The 15,818-nt window shown below is 44.1% G+C and overlaps 1 protein-coding gene across 3 annotated transcripts in view; it reads left to right on the top strand.

Annotated features, from left to right (window-relative positions):
- LOC132572475 (contactin-6-like) overlaps nucleotides 1-15,818 on the top strand; it is a 421,055-nt gene that overhangs the window by 383,958 nt on the left and 21,279 nt on the right. For all 3 annotated transcript variants that reach the window (XM_060239569.1, XM_060239567.1, XM_060239568.1), the window contains 2 exons: nucleotides 11,493-11,727; nucleotides 15,375-15,490. In XM_060239569.1, the coding sequence (XP_060095552.1) occupies nucleotides 11,493-11,727; nucleotides 15,375-15,490 (351 nt within the window). The remainder of the gene's footprint in view (nucleotides 1-11,492; nucleotides 11,728-15,374; nucleotides 15,491-15,818) is intronic.

The raw sequence follows: 15,818 nt of genomic DNA on the forward strand, positions 1-15,818 counted from the left end.
TACAGTCCAGTAAGACTGAGGTCAGAGAATTAGATTCCTTTCTAGAAATGTTTTGGGTTGAAATAGAGGGCCCAAAAGGCAATTTAACTAGGGGAGTTTGTTATCGCCCACCAAATCAAAAGATAGAGGACAATTATAATATGATAGAAGGATTAAAGATAATGGCTAAATGTAAAAACTGTGTCATAATAGGTGATTTTAACTACCCGCAGATTTATTGGGTCAATATGTTCTGGTTGAGAGAATGAGATTGAGTTTCTAGATGCTCTCAATAACTTTGCTATGGAGCAGATGGTCACAGAACCTACCAGGGGTGGGGCGATCCTGGATTTGGTCCTAAGTAATGCCCAAGACTTGGTGAGAGATGTAAAAGTGATTGCACAGCTTGGGAGCAGTGACCATAATGTTATTGATTTCACCATTTGCATAAATAGAGAGTTGCCCCAAAAGACCTGCAAAACCACTTTTAACTTTAAAAGGTGTAAATTCTCTGAGATGAGGAGGCATGTGAAGAGGAAACTGAAAGGAAAGGTAAATACAGTCAAACCCCTTGTGGAAGCTTGGAGGCTATTTAAAACTACAATCCTAGAAGCTCAGATAAAATACATACCACAAGTTAGGAGAGGCACAAACAGGTATAAGACAAGGCCTGCATGGTTAACAATGGAAGTAATGGAAGCTGTAAAAGGTAAGAAGGACTCCTTTAAGCGGTGGAAAGCTAGTCCGAGTGAGATTAATAAAAGGGAACACAGGCTGTGGCAAATCAAATGCAAGACTGTGATCAGGCAGGCAAAAAGGGACTATGAGGAGCATATTGCAAAAAACATAAAGACAACAATAAAAATTTCTTCAAATATATTAGAAGCAGGAAACCAGCCAGGGAGGCAGTGGGGCCCTTGGATGACCAAGGGGTCAAAGGATTACTGAAGGAGGATAGGGAAATGGCTGAGAACCTGAATGCATTTTTTGCCTCCGTCTTCACTGTGGAAGATGAGAAGTGTTTGCCTGTTCCAGAACCACTTATTTTGGAAGGGGTGTTGAAAGACCGGAGTCAGATTGAGGTGACAAGAGAGGAGGTCCTACAACTGATAGACGAATTAAAAGCTAATAAGTCACCAGGTCCGGATGGCATACAACCAAGAGTTCTGAAAGAACTCAAAGTTGAACTTGTGGATCTTCTGACAAAAATATGTAATCTTTCATTGAAATCTGCCTCCGTTCCTGAGGACTGGAAGGTAGCAAATATCATCCCCATCTTTAAAAAGGGTTCCAGAAGAGATCTGGGAAATTACAGGCCAGTCAGTATGACTTCAATACTGGGAAAGTTGGTAGAAACCATTATCAAGGACAGAATGAATAGGCACATAGATGAACACAAGTTATTGAGGAAGACTCAGCATGGGTTCTGTAAGGGAAGATCTTGCCTCACTAACCTGTTACATTTCTTTGAGGGGGTGAACAAACATGTGGACAAAGGAGACCCAACAGATGTTGTTTACCTTGACTTCTAGAAAGCTTTTGATAAAGTTCTTCATCAAAGGCTCCTTAGTAAGCTCTCGAGTCATGGAGTAAAAGGACAGGTCCTCTTGTGGATCAAAAACTGGCTAATTAATAGGAAGCAGAGAGTGAGTATAAATGGGCTGTCTTCACAGTGGAGGATGGTAAGCAGTGGGGTGCCGCAGGGCTCAGTACTGGGTCCCATACTCTTTAACTTGTTCATAAATTATTTGGAGTTGGGAGTAAGCAGTGAAGTGGCCAAGTTTGCAGATGACGCTAAATTGTTCAGGGTGGTGAGAACCAGAGAGGATTGTGAGGAACTCCAAAGGCATCTGTTGAGGCTGGGTGAGTGGGCGTCCACATGGCAGATGAGGTTCAATGTGGCCAAGTGCAAAGTAATGCACATTGGGGCCAAAAATCCCAGCTACAAATACAAGTTGATGGGGTGTGAACTGGCAGAGACTAACCAAGAGAGAGATCTTGGGGTCGTGGTAGATAACTCACTGAAAATATCAAGACAGTGTGCGATTGCAATAAAAAAGGCCAACGCCATGCTGGGAATTATTAGGAAGGGAATTGAAAACAAATCAGCCAGTATCATAATGCCCCTGTATAAATCGATGGTGCGGTCTCATTTGGAGTTCTGTGTGCAGTTCTGGTCGCCGCACCTCAAAAAGGATATTATAGCATTGGAAAAAGTCCAGAAAAGGGCAACTAGAATGCTTACAGGTTTGGAACACTTTCCCGATGAAGAAAGGTTAAAACGCTTGGGGCTCTTTAGCTTGGAGAAACGTCAACTGCGGGGTGACATGATAGAGGTTTACAAGATAATGCATGGGATGGAGAAAGTAGAGAAAGAAGTACTTTTCTCCCTTTCTCACAATACAAGAACTCGTGGGCATTCGATGAAATTGCTGAGCAGTCGGATTAAAATGGATAAAAGGAAGTACTTCTTCACCCAAAGGGTGATTAACATGTGGAATTCACTGCCACAGGAGGTGGTGGCGGCTACAAGCATAGCCAGCTTCAAGAGAGGATTAGATAAAAATATGGAGCAGAGGTCCATCAGTGGCTATTAGCCACAGTATGTATATATATATGTGTGTGTGTGTGTGTGTGTGTGTGTGTGTGTATATATATATATATATATATATATATATATAATTTTTTGGGCCACTGTGTGACACAGAGTGTTGGACTGGATGGGCCATTGGCCTGATCCAACATGGCTTTTCTTATCATCATCTATGCAGCAGCATTCTGCACCAGCTGGAGTTTCCAAAGCAGGTTCAAGGGCAGCCCCATTTAGATACAATAATCTAGCCTGGAAGTGACCATTGCATGGATCACTGTGGCCAGGTCACGGTGGGCAATGGAAAAAGGCTGATATGGCCATGGTGGTAGCCTGGGCTTCCATAGTCAGAGAGGCATCCAGGAATACTCCCAAGCTCTTCACCTTCGATGTGGCTATCAATGGAGCCCCATCAAAAGACGGGAGCCTGATCTCTGATCTCAGCCCCCATAAGCTAGGTACAGGACCTCTGTCTTCAATGGATTCAGTATCAGCCGACTATGTTGCAACCAACCAGTCACAACTTGCAATGCCCTACCCTGATTGACCTGTTCATGGTAATCAAACCAAAAATCCACAGCTGTATACCGATTCTCTTCCATTTCTCAGTTAACTTGATACTTGAGCAAGTAACCAAAAGTGAAATCATGCTATTCATTTTCTAGTTCAGAAAGCATAACCAAAGATGACAAATTCAGTATTAGCACCGCGTTCATTCTCCAGTGGTCCTGGTAATGGGTCAGTCCTTACTACTCGGAATGTAGCTCCTCCTCTTCCAGGATAGGGCCAGCTCAAATTTGATCCTGGAGGGGAGGGGCTTATCCCCTGGTTTCCCACTCTTACCAGCCCTTCCTTTGAAGCAGGATGTGTTGGCCTGAGCTCTCTTGAGCTCGAAGATGCTGATAAGAAAGAAATTGAGGCAACCAGAGAACTAGACAGGCACCCAAGCCTCTCTGGTATCCCATTCTTTGCTGCAGCAGCCGGCTGCATGGCTCCTTTGACACTGAAACCACAGGCTGGTCCCTCAGTTGTCTTGGAGCTTCACTGACTCCCACTTTTGCCACCAGTATCCCTCCTGGCTGGTTCCTTCATGATCCCACAGTTGTGGAGACTCAGAAGTGAGCGGCAGAGTCAGCAGCAGTCTCTGGAATTGCGTTGCCCGGGCAAGCTAGCCCAGAAGGCTGAGACCTCATCAATCCCGGTGTAGATGATTTATTCAGAGCCAGTGGAGGTCCATGGCTGCACACTGTGAATAAGGTGCTAGCCCAGAAGGCTGAGACCTCATCAATCCCGGCTTAGATGATTTATTCAGAGCTGGTGGAGGTCCAAGCTGGATGCACCCTGAAAATAAGATAGGGTTGTGCCCTGGGCTCTGATCCAGCTTTTTTTGCTTTTCTTCTGCCTGGGCCCCAGTGTTACTCACTTGAAAAGGGAACCTGGTGGGCAAATGGCTAAGAAAAAGTTCTCCCTCCCTTCCTTCTGGTGAGGTTGGGAGGTTTGTTTTTTCCCTGGGTAATGAGACCCCATTCTTTCCCTCAGGCTGCAGGCCTTCAGGGATAAAAAAGGAAGGAAAGGCAGCTGTTTTAGGAGCTGCCTTATACTAAATCAGCCCCTGGGTCCTAGAAAGAGTAAGGCTTCAGGCTGAGGAACTGCTTTCACTTTCAGTTGCAGCCCAGAGACTCACATAGAGGACTCAGCATTCTAACTGAATTCTAACTGCCAAATTCCCCTTCATCCAATAATGATACTCAGTTTGAGAGTCAAACCATGGATATTTCAGGTGGAGGTGCCAAAGCCAATAATCCTCATGACTGTAGGCTGAATCAGGAAGGATTCTTGAGACCTTTGGAAAAAGTGCTCAAAGACAGAGTCAGACTCTAAGCCCAAGAAATGGAACAGAGATGAAGGTGTGAGTAAATTCTTTAATCCATTTTTTTTTTAAAAAGATAGAGTTGAACAAACAAATTACAGGCCCCCCAGGAATTGCAATCCTTTGTTTAGTGATCAAAAAGGGAGTTCTGAGTCCTCAGCCTTCTCTTCTGTTAAAGAAGAAGTTGAATTATATGAGAAAGAGGCAGAGATTTTGCCTACTGCTCTAGTAGCCAGACTGTTTCCCCAAGAGCTTTATATTAGACTCTCATTGAAGTCTGGACCTTTCTTATACCCAAAATGGGATAATAGATGAGGATGCTGAATTTCCCAAGAGCTCTGATAAAATCACTGCCAAAGTCAGGGAATAAATTCACCTTGGGTGCCTCTATCAGCTGGGGTTTTACTCAGTGATGAAGCCGGATGGGAACAGCCAGCACAACCTGAGGCTAAATCTTCTTTTTGATAAGTTTTATTCTCTCATACCAGGAGCTTCCAAGAAATCCAGACTTCCAGCAGTGGATAATCCTATCAGTTGTTCCGCATCCTTCTCAGTGACCCCATGGACACAGATGGTGTGCCAAAGGACAGTGTTCTCCATGGGCATAGATGGCATGCCAAAGGACAGAACAGGTCCTTCAGAGGGTCCCTGAGCAACTTTGGGAAATCCCTGTAGTGACTCACTCACATATTTTCCCTTCACTAGAGCAGACCTGACCAATGTGAACAGCACCAGATACTGGGATGCTGTCCCAGCAACAGGAGCTAAAATGGCAACAGTCTCTTTCAATGGTGCTAACAATTTTTTTGTGATTTCTTTTGACAGATGTGATCCCAGGACAGGCTACAAAAAACCCTTTTAAGGGAAGTGGCAGCGCCAATCCAGAAAGAATAGGTCATTTTCCTTCTCCGGCAAACAGGGTCAAGCTTCTAAGGGAACTAAGAATCAAATTCAGTGTGACTATGCCATGAACCCGCATGGAATCAGAATTGGTGGGTCATTTACAGAGGTTTGCATTCCAGTGGCACAGATCTGTCACCAGCTTAAGAAACTGATGGCATGGATTGGTAAACTGCAGCACTGCAGTCTAGGCTCGGCTCATGACCTGAGCTCGATCCCGGCAGAAGCTGGGTTCAGGTGGCTGGCTCAGGGTTTATTCAGCCTTCTGTCTTTTCAAGGTTGGTACGAGTACCCAGTTTGCTGGGGATAAAGTGTACTTGCCATCATTTTCCTGGAAGTTCCCAAGAACTGATATCCCAAACAAATACAATCCTCTCCAGCTCGCCTTTCTATATCAGCTGGACATAGGAGCTGTAGAACCTGTGTCTTTTCAGTAACAATCACAGTGTTCTTCATAGTCCACAAAAGGACAGGAATGGTAGGGTCATCCTGGATTTAACACGGATTAACGTGTAGGCACCAGGAAATTCAGAAGAGACCCTGAAGGACATTGTGGCTGCTTTCCAGCAGGGGGACTTCATGGCCTTCATAGATTTATCTGAGGCATATTTCAACATTCCTATAGCTCCAGGCCATTACAACTTTTTTCGATTTGCATATAACGGACTTCATTTTCAATACTGGGCTTTACATTTGCGTCTGAAGTCCTCCCCTTGGGGTTTTCTTCACTAAGTTTCTGATTTTCCCCTGATAGCTTTCTGTGGCTGCAGGGAACTGAACCATTTTCCCTTTCCAATCAACTTCATAGTTGAGGTGGTCTCCTGGGATGAGATTCTCAAGTCCTTACAGATGACTTATGGAGGTCCTATAGCTTTGTCATCAACATGTAGAAGTCCACTCTGTTTCCAACCCAGGTGATTGTTCACCTAGGGGTTCCGATAGGCATTGTTTGGGATGGAGTGTTCGTCTCACAATAAAGATACCAAAAATTCACAGGTTGCCACAGGTAATGGGGGTGAATTCCATAGAGCTGATACTTCTGGCCCATCTCCTGGGCATGAGGGTCCCTGTATGAGATCCTTCAATGGACCTGGCTTTTCATGCTTACCCTCCTCAGCAGTTCCCCCCCCCCCCTTCTAGGTCCTAGATCTCACACAAAAAGGTGCTGAGACCTCACTTTCTGGTAAAATTCAGATTGGATCTCTGGTGGCAGATGATCTCAGGTTGTTCCTCAAGGGGAAATCCCTGAGTGTCCACAGAGGTTGGTGGTGATGACGGATGCAAGTCCGTTGAGATGGGCAGCACATTTCCAAGGTCAGGGGACCTGGTTTCCCCCAGTGGGGTAAAGCATAAACTTCTGGAACTGAGTACTATCAGGCTGGCACTGATGCAGTTCAAGAACATTCAGAAGGGACATCATGTTCTGGTCCAGATGGACAACACTACAGCCAAAACATATGTCCACAAGCACAGGGTTGTGGGGGGGAACTCATGTCCAGACTTCAAACACAGGCAACAGATCTGTTGGGCAGAGCACCATCTTCAGTCCCCAAAAGCTATTTATGTAGTGATCAGAACAACTTGGTAGTTGTCTGGCTGGGTTGACAAATGGTAGAGCAAACATAATGGATGTTCAACTGAAAGGTCTCTACAGGAGTGTCAGAAATTCAGGATATCAAGAGTAGACCTCTTGGTTACAGAGGACAATCTTCATCTAAAACTATTCATGTCCAGATTCCAAAATCAAAAGGCAGTAGCACAGACCCACTGAACAAAGATTGGTCAAGGGGGTCTTCTGTATGCCTTTCTACCACTTCAGATTATCCAGAAACTATTCTAGTAGATCATAGAACAAGGAGCAGAGATCATAGTAATTGTTTCCTTTTTGCTTAAAAGGGTCCAGTTCAGACCCTCTGTAGTAGACTCTTGAAGACTTCTGATGTAGGAGGATCTGCTAGTGCAGGGGGTGGTATATCATACCCAGCTGCAAATATTCAACCTCACTAACTAGATGTTGAGAGGCAACAACTAGATAGCATTGGTACCTCTCAAGTGGTCACACTATGTTAGCCATCATTTTCCTGGAAGTTCCCAAGAACTGATCTCCCAAACAAATACAATCCTCTCCAGCTCCCCCCACAGAGTCTCTGCCAATAGTGTATATAGTAACACTTGGAGGGTCCTTTCAGTCTCCGTTGTAGATAAAGGTTCGATCCACTGGCAGCACAATGAGTTATGTGGTAGCCTTTTTAATAGACTTCTCTAGAGAAAGGCCTTAGTTCCACTGCCCTGATAAGACAGGTGGTGGCTATTTTAGTCATCAGGTGTTGGTGGCACGCAGGGTGGAGATTTGGCTCACAGGACTCTGCAGCTTAGCGAGAGTATCAGTTGTGTGACGTCCAGCACTGGTGGTTATGCCTAAAGTTAATTCCCTTTTTGCTGATCAGAACATGCAATTTTACTTTCATTCTGTTATAACCCATTACTTGATAGAACGAAAGAGTGGCACTGTTTGAATGTTTTTGGGTCCTATGTCCTGCCCAGACGGGACTAACCCACTCAGATCCACTGAGGCCTTGCTCCTCTCCTATAGGAGAGCATCTTTAGGGAAGCAGTTCACAGCTTCAACCTTACATTGATGGTTGAGGGGCTGTATCAGGGAAGCCTATAAAGCTGAAAATGTAGATCCTCCCCAAAGTTTTACAGCTCACCCTTTGAGGGGAGTGTGGCCACCCTGGTGGCCTGTAGTTCCTTTCCTTCACTGGAAGTTATTTGTAAGGCAGCCACGTGGAAGTTTAATTCATTCATTACTGGATAGATAAGATGGCCTCAACAGAGGTTGCTTTCAGTAGCATCCTGTCTGCCTGGGGAAGCTACTAAACCTGCCCTGGGATGCACTGCTTTGTTATGTCCCAGTAGTAAGGACTGACCCACTACCAGGACCACAGGAGAATGGAAACTTTGTTTCACTTACCGTGAAGCTTCTTTCTCGGTGGTCCTGGAGTGGGTCAGTCCTACTCACCCTTTGACGTGGGGCAGCTTACAAGTATGGATGATTTGCTCAAGATCTATATAGGTTCAGACAGAACCTATGCTTTTTTTTTTTCCCCCTGCAAGTTTCTTCTTCCTGAGAGCAGGGTTCTCTATTTTTTCTGAGTTCCTTTTAGAGCTCCCCCAATGTAGGTCTTTGATTACAAAGGGGTAGTCTGATGTTGAAAAACCTTTAGGGGGGTATGTATGGTTTTTCCTTCCATGTTTTAAATAGTGGAGATGGGAGGCGAGGCTTGGATATGACTGGGAAACCAGGGATAAGCCCCTCCCCTCCAGGATTAAGTTTGAGCTGCCCCTATCCTGGAAGAGGAGGAGCTACATTCCAGGTAGTAAGAACTACCCACTCCAGGACCACCGAGAAAGAAGTTTCACAGTAAGTGAAATAAAGCTTCCATTTTTCTTTTAAAAAGTTATCCTTTGGCTTCCTCTAGCACAGTGTTTCCCATTTGCAGGGTCATGACCTGGTACCAGGCCATGGAAGCCTCAATACCGGGTCACAAGGAAAGCCAAAGCTAGCCCCGCCCTCAGTAAAGCATGAACTCTGCTCTGCTTCCTTCCTTTCCCATCTCTGTTGTGCAGAGAAAAGCTAGGCTTGAAGATTGATACAGACTCCAGGTCTTCATTGGAGACCTTTACAGAAGAAAGAGACAGGCTTTCTTGTCTCCTGGCTCAACCCCCAAAGTCTCCTGGCTCCACCCCCGAATTTTAGTGGGCCGCTATGGAGAAGTGTAAAAATAACCGGGCCATGGTGTAAGCCAAAATGCCCTCAAAACAAGGTTGGGGAATTGTCAGGTGAGCACTTGGCTTAGTCAGGATCTTTTACCTGTGTATACAGGATTCCATGTCCAGAAAGTAATGCTTAAAAATATTAGGGACTCTAATTAAGTAAAACACATTAAAATTTATTAAGAAAAATATAGGCTTCCATACAAGATAAAATACTCAAGAAATCATACACAGAGTCCTAAGAAAAATAGAGAGATAGGGGAACACATGGGTAGACAAACGGCAATATTTACCGATCGTGGTCTTCAAAAAAGGCCCCAATGGCGATGGGTGAGGAAGTGGGAGAAGGGACCCGAAACTGATCAGGAATCGGGGATGGATCTATGCAGCGGAATTGGGATACTGATAGAAGCACACCTGTGGGTAGCTAGTCCACAGATTATAAGGACTCTCTTGAGCCCTTAGGGGATGGGAGGTATGAGGGAGGAGGAAGGTGGTCAGCTGATGCATGACCTCCCAAAAAGGGGAGGTTTCGCAGTGACCATAAGGGCTGGACTACTGCGACAACCAATAGAAAGTTCATTGGTGGCACCTAACTGGGTGCTTGCTCTTGACCAATGGACTTGCTTGGATCCTGGATACCTGAGTGAACTTTCAGGTTGAAATGGACCAAGGGGACAGTTGGGAAGAAGAATAGAGAGATTACTTGGGTGGGGAGATGCTTAGGACCATTAGACTTATCTAAAAGGGTGACAATAGAGAGTCAAATAATGGCCTAGGTAACACCCAGTTTGTGCAAAGGAACTTGGCTCTGGCTGAAGATGGTCTTCCTCTTCTTCTGTCTTCTCCTTGGCACTAGTCTTTGTCGTGAGTTCTATCAAAGAAAGTGGTGGTTGGATGATTAACCACTCCTGGGGTGGGTAGATTGCTTGCAGGCACAGGTGACATATGGTGTGTACGTGAGCCGTCCGCTTCGATGGAATGGAGTCAAGCCTGGTAGGAAGATGGCTGCGTGTGGTGTTAGCCCTCCATGGTGGATTCCATGGCCAGTGCTTCAAAACCATTTGCCTGGGTAGCTCCTGGCGGCGCAGTCTCCTCTGCCCCATAGCTTGGATAGACGTCATACGGAACAACGGGAGGTCTTCCGTTCTCCTGGTGGGCACTCTTGTACCGGTCTTGAGTGCCTTTGTAGCATTATGGCTGCTTGTACTGCATAAATCTCTTTTGCCCCTGGATAGGTGTGCTCACACTCTCTGGCCAGACGTGTGTGAGTCACTTTTCCAGGTACTTTGCAACCAAGCTGGTGGTTACGATGTACTGTAAGGGGGTTTTTCCTCACAATGGGGGGGAAGTTTGGGAAACCCTGCATACCACATTCATCTGTTTCTTTGGTGCTGTGACACAGGTATATTGGATGACTTTCTGTCAGAATCCTATCTGAGGGCTTTCTTGCACAGTTCTATGTATGCCACGCATGTATCCTGCCATTTGAATTTTCTTTACTAAGTCTAAAAAACCTCAGTGTTTCTCATTTGCTCATGGGTTCTACTGTTTCCTCCACAGTTGGTGGTATTATTCCATTTTTAAATGATTGATCTCTTTAAGGTGCTCACTGGCCTGGTGTGATCTTTTGCTAAGCAGCATGCACTTCTATCACGTCGCCTTTTATAATGAGAGCTAAAATATTCTATCAGTGTTCCTTTCTTCATGAAATAATCAACCTGGGTATTTTTTCCCCCATCTCAAGAAAAACACACATTGATGAAAATGTTTTCTCAGCATATTCACCATTACAGATTTTGACAGCATATTTTATTAATAGACATATTAATTTTGTCATAAACACTGGTTGAAGCTCACTAGGTTAAATTACTAAAAGAATATTTTCAGACTCGAGGGACTCACGCTAAAGCATTTAAATTAGAGTGGTAGGCTCTATAAGTATGTAATCATGCAATTGGTGTGTACTTATATACTGAAATTGCTTCCTTTCCTTGTCATTCATCCAAAATTAGCCATCCAAGCCCTGTAAAGTGTCTTATACAAGTGTGTGTGTAGGGTGGGGGGATGTGGGGAGATAATTAAACTCAAACTTAAACCATAATTAAATGCTTCTAATTTAAATAAAAATGCTGTGCATGCCTTTAATGCTGCTGATCAGGTCTTGAGTTTTTAAATTGATTGCCTCAATAGATTTATTTTTGCATTGCCATTTTCAATATTACGCTGACTGATGGGACCAACATTATTATCTTCTTGGAAGCACAGTCAACCAAATCAATACAACTAAAATATACTGATAGAGTAAAGATTCAATTAAAACAGCATATACAGTGCTTGTGAGTGCCTATTGATTGATTATTATGCTTCTTGCAGCCAGTTCCTGAAGAACTACAAAATGGGGAAGGCTTTGGATACATCATCATGTTCCACCCACTTGGTTCAGCAAGCTGGACAAAAGCAGTGGTGAATTCTGTGGAAGCATCCAAGTACATCTATAGAAATGAAAGCATCACCCCATTGTTCCCTTTTGAAGTGAAGGTGGGCGTCTTCAACAATGAAGGAGTGGGCACTCTGAGCTCAGTATATATTGTGTACTCTGGAGAAGATGGTAAGCAAAACAATCCATTTCCTGGAGAGCATAATATTGTTGGATCTTCATATAGTATCATTTAATATCAGAACTATGTTGGGTAAGGTTGGGCATGCAATCCTAAGCACTGGCACTGATATATTTACATACTATGTCACCTTGATTTTTATCTGTGATAGCTCATGTTTTAAACAATTGTTTTCTCCTTCAGAACATGTTTGGATTGGGACATAAATCCCATCATTTCTGTGGATTTATGATCCTGTAAGCAGTCTCAGTAGCTCTATGATATCTGTCTACAAAGTACATATTCTTGTATCAGGTTGGTAAAAACACATGGAAAATAAGAGATTTCCTATTAACTTCAAGCTACTGATTTTTTTCCTATGCCCTTCAGGTCCCCATAATAGGATTGGCATTTACACTAGTAACAGATTATTTTTACTTATTCTAATATATAAACTGTCTTTTGATGAAGGCAATACTCAGACTTAGCTTGCTAACTAATCATAAAATAATAAACAAAACAAAACAAAGTGGCACCTTTAAAACCAACAGACTTTTATTCAGAATGTAAGCTTCCGTGTGCATGCACACTTCATCAGATGGTGAACAAAACATCACTGAAATCCTGATGACCAAGCTCCCAATTTAAAGACATGTTCACAATATTGCCAAACAGAATGTATTATTTAAAGACTATGCCCATGTAGGCAAACTCATACAAAGGCACAGAACAGAGACTCATGACTGGCCAACTTGCAAGGACTTGTGGAGAGATAGCCCCTTAGCTCCTTCCCTACTTTTTTTCCCTTTTCTTTCCCTGAAAGACCCTATAGCCTTCTAGTATAGATACTTCACATTTCTCCACAATGGGGATCCAAAACAGCTTACATCACTCTCTTCTCCATTTTATCCTCACAACTCAGAGGGGGCAATTTAGGCTGATAATGGGTGGCCCAAATTCACACATTGAATTTTCACAGCAGTGATTCAAACCTGGATATCCCAGATCCTAGTCTGAGACTCTAACCACTACACCACACTGGCTTGTTGTAAAGGGGCTGTCGTTGAACAATAGCAAGCAGCCAGTCCTGGGAAAGGTTATGTGCTATCAAGTCACCCTCAAAGACCAAAACTGTCCTTACTCAAAGGCCAAAACAGCTCTGGAAAAGGCTCTCCCACTCCCCCTTCTGTTTACTGACAGAAACCAAGGCTTGAAGCCTTGTGCTTGGCTAGAATGGCCATTGAGAACATTCATTTCACTGTTGACAGGTGAGCAACTTGTAATGTTTCTATAATTTGCAGGGTTAACCCTGTGTTCTTAAAGATTTCAGATTTCTCTGCAAACCTCAGGATTGTTCAGCTTTGTAGAGAGATGTCTTATTTGTTCATAGTTCCAGTCCCTGGTTTTAAGTATTCTCAGATTTGGCCATATCCTCTACCCCTTCCTTAACTTACTGGCCATGGCATTTGCAGGTCCGACTCAAGAAATATCTGAAGAATTTTGGGGGTGGAGCCAGGAGACTTTGGGAATGGAGCCAGGAGCAAGGTTGTGACAAGCATGATTGAACTCTGAACAGAATTCTGGCTAGCACATTCCTTTTAAATGCCTTCCTAATGGAGGATAGGGGCACCTTATTTTGGGGCTATTTTTTGGCCCTTGGTGCAATCTTTTTGAAACTTGGGGGGAGAGGGGTTTGAGAAAAGGAACCAGATGCTATGATGAAAATTTTGTGACTCCACCCCAAGAAACAGCACCTCCTCAGGCCCCAGATACCCATGGATTGATTCTCCATTATGCCCTATGGAGAACTGGTATAATGGAGTACTCAGTGGACATCCCCCTCACTTTCTGATAATTCTGAAGTGGGGGGAGGGCCTCCAAACCCCTGCCCCCAACTGGGAATTGGAAACTCTAGGAAGCTGCTCTGGGCTGGGAGCAGCTTTCTTATCACTAATCTAAGTGGAGCTTCTGGCTGCAGGCCTAGCTGCCCCAGCAGTAATATCTGGGAGCTACTCTCAGTCTAGGGTTACCAAGTCCCTCAGAGCCTCCAGCAGGGGACTTACTTCGTGTGCACAGTGTGATGATAACACCCATGACTGACATCGCATCGGCGACGTCACACAGTAGCCACTCAAGGCATTTCCGGGGAAACTGGACGCTCTAGCCATTTGGGAGGGAAAATCTCTATGGTACCTATTCCCTCCCAAATGGCTAGAGCATCCAGGAAAACCATAGAGTTTTCCCGGAAATGCCTATAGTGGCTGTTGCGCAATGTCGCCAGTGCAATGACATCACTTCGGGGTGATGTCATTGCGCCAGCGATGCTGGAGGAAGTTCCACCCACCAGCCCAATGTGGGCCGGTGGGTTGGGAACCTCCCAGGCGAGGGATTCCCCGCCCGAACCGGGGGCTTGGCAGCCCTATCTCAGTCACCAGTATGGACAGGAGAGGAGTGTGCCCTTGACACCATTGTAGCCAAGACTGGATACCTTCCCAGTGTCCACTGCTCCAGTGGACTAGAGAGTTTCCCAGCATCCTTCTATGCCATGTCTGGGCCCAGGGAAGTACCCAGAGTCCTCTGCCACTGCAGCCAGGCCTGGAGCCTCTTCCAGTGTCTGCCACCACTGTGGCTGGACCTAGAGCAGCTCCCTGCAGTGGCAACCACCAGCTGTACAAGTGTGTTATCTGCACACGTGCAGAAATTGCTTTTAAAAAAACATGGGAGGAATTACACATGAACGCTGTATACTTTTTTTACATTACAGTTTTGTTTCTGTTTTGTTTGTTTGTTTTGCAAATCTGAAGGGTCTCCCAAGTTTGCAGAAAAATCTGTTTAGTGTCAGTGTGAATTTAGATATCTATAGATGGGAACCAGACTTTGCTAGATAACGGTATGATACGATATGATACGATATGATATGATATGATAGAAGGCACACAAAAAAGCTTGGTTCTTTTATTATAATAGCGTGGTTGTCCCCCCCCCCCAAAGGCTCCATTCTATACTGCTCTAATAATGTTATATCAGGGGACATCAAGTGAAAGTAGTCAATGATATGGTTACTTCCCACATCAGCAACATCTCTTCCCCATTCTAGTCTTCACATAGTTTTCTTCACTTCATGATTTCCCAGTTGAGATCTGGGCCCTGTGGGACTTATTGCCATTCTACAGGTCTTGTAAAATGGAGCTGTTCCACAAGGCCTTTGACAGGTGTGGCAAGCACCCCTCAAACATCTGCCCCCCCTTCTGAAGTCAAAGTTTCCATCATGTACAGTATGGCCCAGATCAGATGTTCCTACAGGTCCAGTGGCAACAGCTGGAACCATGCAGTTATATATTTAAATTATGCTGCTTTAAACTAATTTTAATGAATTGTATTTATCTGATGTTTTAAAATCTTATTGTAATCCACCCTGAGCCCATTTGGGAAAGACAGAGTATAAATCAAAATAATAAAAAAATAAAAGAGTAAATATTACTTACTCATTTTTGTGACAGTGCATAATAAAAAGCCACACTTAGAAGTATTGTTTTAGGTCTTATATGAATTGACTGTTTCATTTGCATATCTTATATTCTTAATTATATTAGTGGTTAATTCATATTCTCAACTAAAATATGTTTACCAGATTTATGGTGTTTTTCTTGTTATCTAGAGCCCCAGATAGCACCTACTGGAATTTCTACACAAAGCTTCTCGTCTTCTGAAATAGAAGTCTCTTGGAATCCTATTGCATGGAACCGACATACTGGAAGAGTTCTTGGCTATGAGGTGCCAGATTTCATACCCTATTAGAAACCTGCAATCAGATTTGGCTGGTTCATTCAAATATCAGTTATCAATACACATATAAAAGACTCCTTTGTTTCCCTCCCTATCTTCCCTGGCTTCTAAAATTTTATTTGTTCCTGTTCCTCTCTCTTCTTTTGTGTCCCCCCCCCCTCACTTATAACTTGAACTCCCCTAACTCAATAAACTCAATACTCAGAACCAGTGGAACATGGCTTTTTTGCTTCCTCCTTCCTACCTCAACTCACAATCCATACTTGGGAAGGCTTGTTTTATAGCGCGAAAAGTTGCAATGGAAAGGAAAATCTGG

Source organism: Heteronotia binoei, chromosome 5 (genome assembly GCF_032191835.1).
Source record: "Heteronotia binoei isolate CCM8104 ecotype False Entrance Well chromosome 5, APGP_CSIRO_Hbin_v1, whole genome shotgun sequence".
Classification (NCBI taxonomy): Eukaryota; Metazoa; Chordata; class Lepidosauria; order Squamata; family Gekkonidae; genus Heteronotia; species Heteronotia binoei.